The sequence below is a fragment of the Hemiscyllium ocellatum genome, chromosome 9 (genome assembly GCF_020745735.1).
Source record: "Hemiscyllium ocellatum isolate sHemOce1 chromosome 9, sHemOce1.pat.X.cur, whole genome shotgun sequence".
NCBI classification, from domain to species: domain Eukaryota; kingdom Metazoa; phylum Chordata; class Chondrichthyes; order Orectolobiformes; family Hemiscylliidae; genus Hemiscyllium; species Hemiscyllium ocellatum.
In genome coordinates this window covers 18,393,675-18,395,231 of record NC_083409.1, presented here as the reverse complement: position 1 = coordinate 18,395,231, position 1,557 = coordinate 18,393,675, and the positions used below count along the sequence as shown (strand labels likewise).

The 1,557-nt window shown below is 48.0% G+C and overlaps 1 gene segment (V, D, J or C); it reads right to left on the bottom strand.

Annotated features, from left to right (window-relative positions):
* Positions 1-281: 281 nt before the first annotated feature.
* On the bottom strand, positions 282-1,349 carry LOC132818619 (Ig kappa chain V-V region MOPC 21-like; the record flags this gene model as incomplete). The annotated part of the segment is given in 3 exon segments: positions 282-312; positions 817-1,114; positions 1,301-1,349. Coding segments are annotated over 3 exon segments (378 nt in total), but the record flags the coding sequence as incomplete, so codon positions are not given.
* Positions 1,350-1,557: the final 208 nt, after the last annotated feature.

Below are 1,557 nucleotides of genomic sequence, written 5' to 3'. Positions count from 1 at the left end.
TTTCACTCCATGCTGCAGGAATGGGACCACAGGCTGCAAATGGACAGAGCTCCTCCACACGGTGAGTAAAACTTACTGACTTATATCTTGCTTTTTTTAAAGAGGGCATGAAAGTAAAGAAATACAGCTGGACACCCTGTTAGACACAGTGCTCCTCAATCAACCATTTCATTCACTGCAGCTTCCCACTAACACCTTCAACAAATCAGCAACTGTATTTTAGAAAGTGTGTTTCAGTATTGAAAGGGTTAATAACAGAGGATTGAGGTTTACTTACTCAGTCTGAGCTTGGTTCCTTTACCGAACGTAAGCCACAGTGAGAGCTCCCAGTGCAGAGGCTGTACAAAAACCTCAGCTCTCTGCTTCCCTCTTATCACTGTCAACCTCTCTCTGTCTCTGTCTGTCTCTCACTCACTCTCACCCTCTCCCTGCCCCTCTCTGTCTCTCCCTCATTCATGTGTCTTTCTCTCTCTGTCTCTCTGGGTTGTTTCCAGCTGGGCTCGGGAGGTTTGTGAAATTTATTTTTCGATGTTAAATCTTGAGGCAGCTCTTCACATGTGGCCATGTAGTGTAAGAGAGAAACTTGAGGCCTTCAGTGAGCGTTGAGACACCACAGGGACTGGAGTGTGCCGTGGACAGTGGAAATCCCAGTTTGGGGTAATTTGATCAGTTTCATTCAGATCTAACTGGATATATCACTTCAGGCGGTGAGACTGTGTGTTCATTATTATACATTTTATGTAACTGTGCGATGTGTCAGTCCAGGAGGTGGTGTTGTGCGTGTTGAGGTTTTTGTACAGCTCTGTGTCACTGTGTTGAGGGTAGCTGTAACCCTGCTGACAGTAATAGTCAGCGACATCCTCATTCTGAACGTTGCTGATTGTCAGGGTGAAACTGGTCCCTGATCCACTGCCGGTGAATCGATCGGAGACTCCTGTGAATCGAGTTGTTGCAGCATAGATCAGGAGAGAGGGTTTCTGACCTTCTCGCTGCTGGTACCAAGCAAGGTAGCTGCTAATGCTTTGACTGGCCTTACAGGTGATGGTTGCGGTCTGGCCCAGTCCCACTGACAGCACCGGGGGAGACTGGGTCATGGTGATGTCCCCACTGATACCTGAGGGGTCAGAGAGAAACACAGTGAAGTCAGAACTGTCACAGAAAGAGCCTGTCAAATGAGAGATTGTTGGAGACACTGAGCATTCCTCTGGTTTCAGCATTTTCCCTTCAATCACAAGTCAGTGGAATTGGAGTGAAATGGAGAGCAGCGAAAGATTCAAGGTGGAAGGAGAGAGATTTGTACCTGCGACACAGAATGCCAGGGGCCAGATCAGCTGGATGTGTGAAATCATGGTGTGTGCTCCTGTCCCTGTGCCTGGTTCCTGATAAACTCTCCCTTCACTGGGCTCTGCTTTATAAAGCTGCAGCCTGTGAGAGTCTGACTGGGTGTTCCTCAGTATGTAAATGGCATCAGGCAGAGAGAGCCACGTCAGCCCCTCACACTTCCTCTTCTCTCTCTCTCTCTCTCTCTCTCTCTCTCAGAGTCATTGATGTGAACAA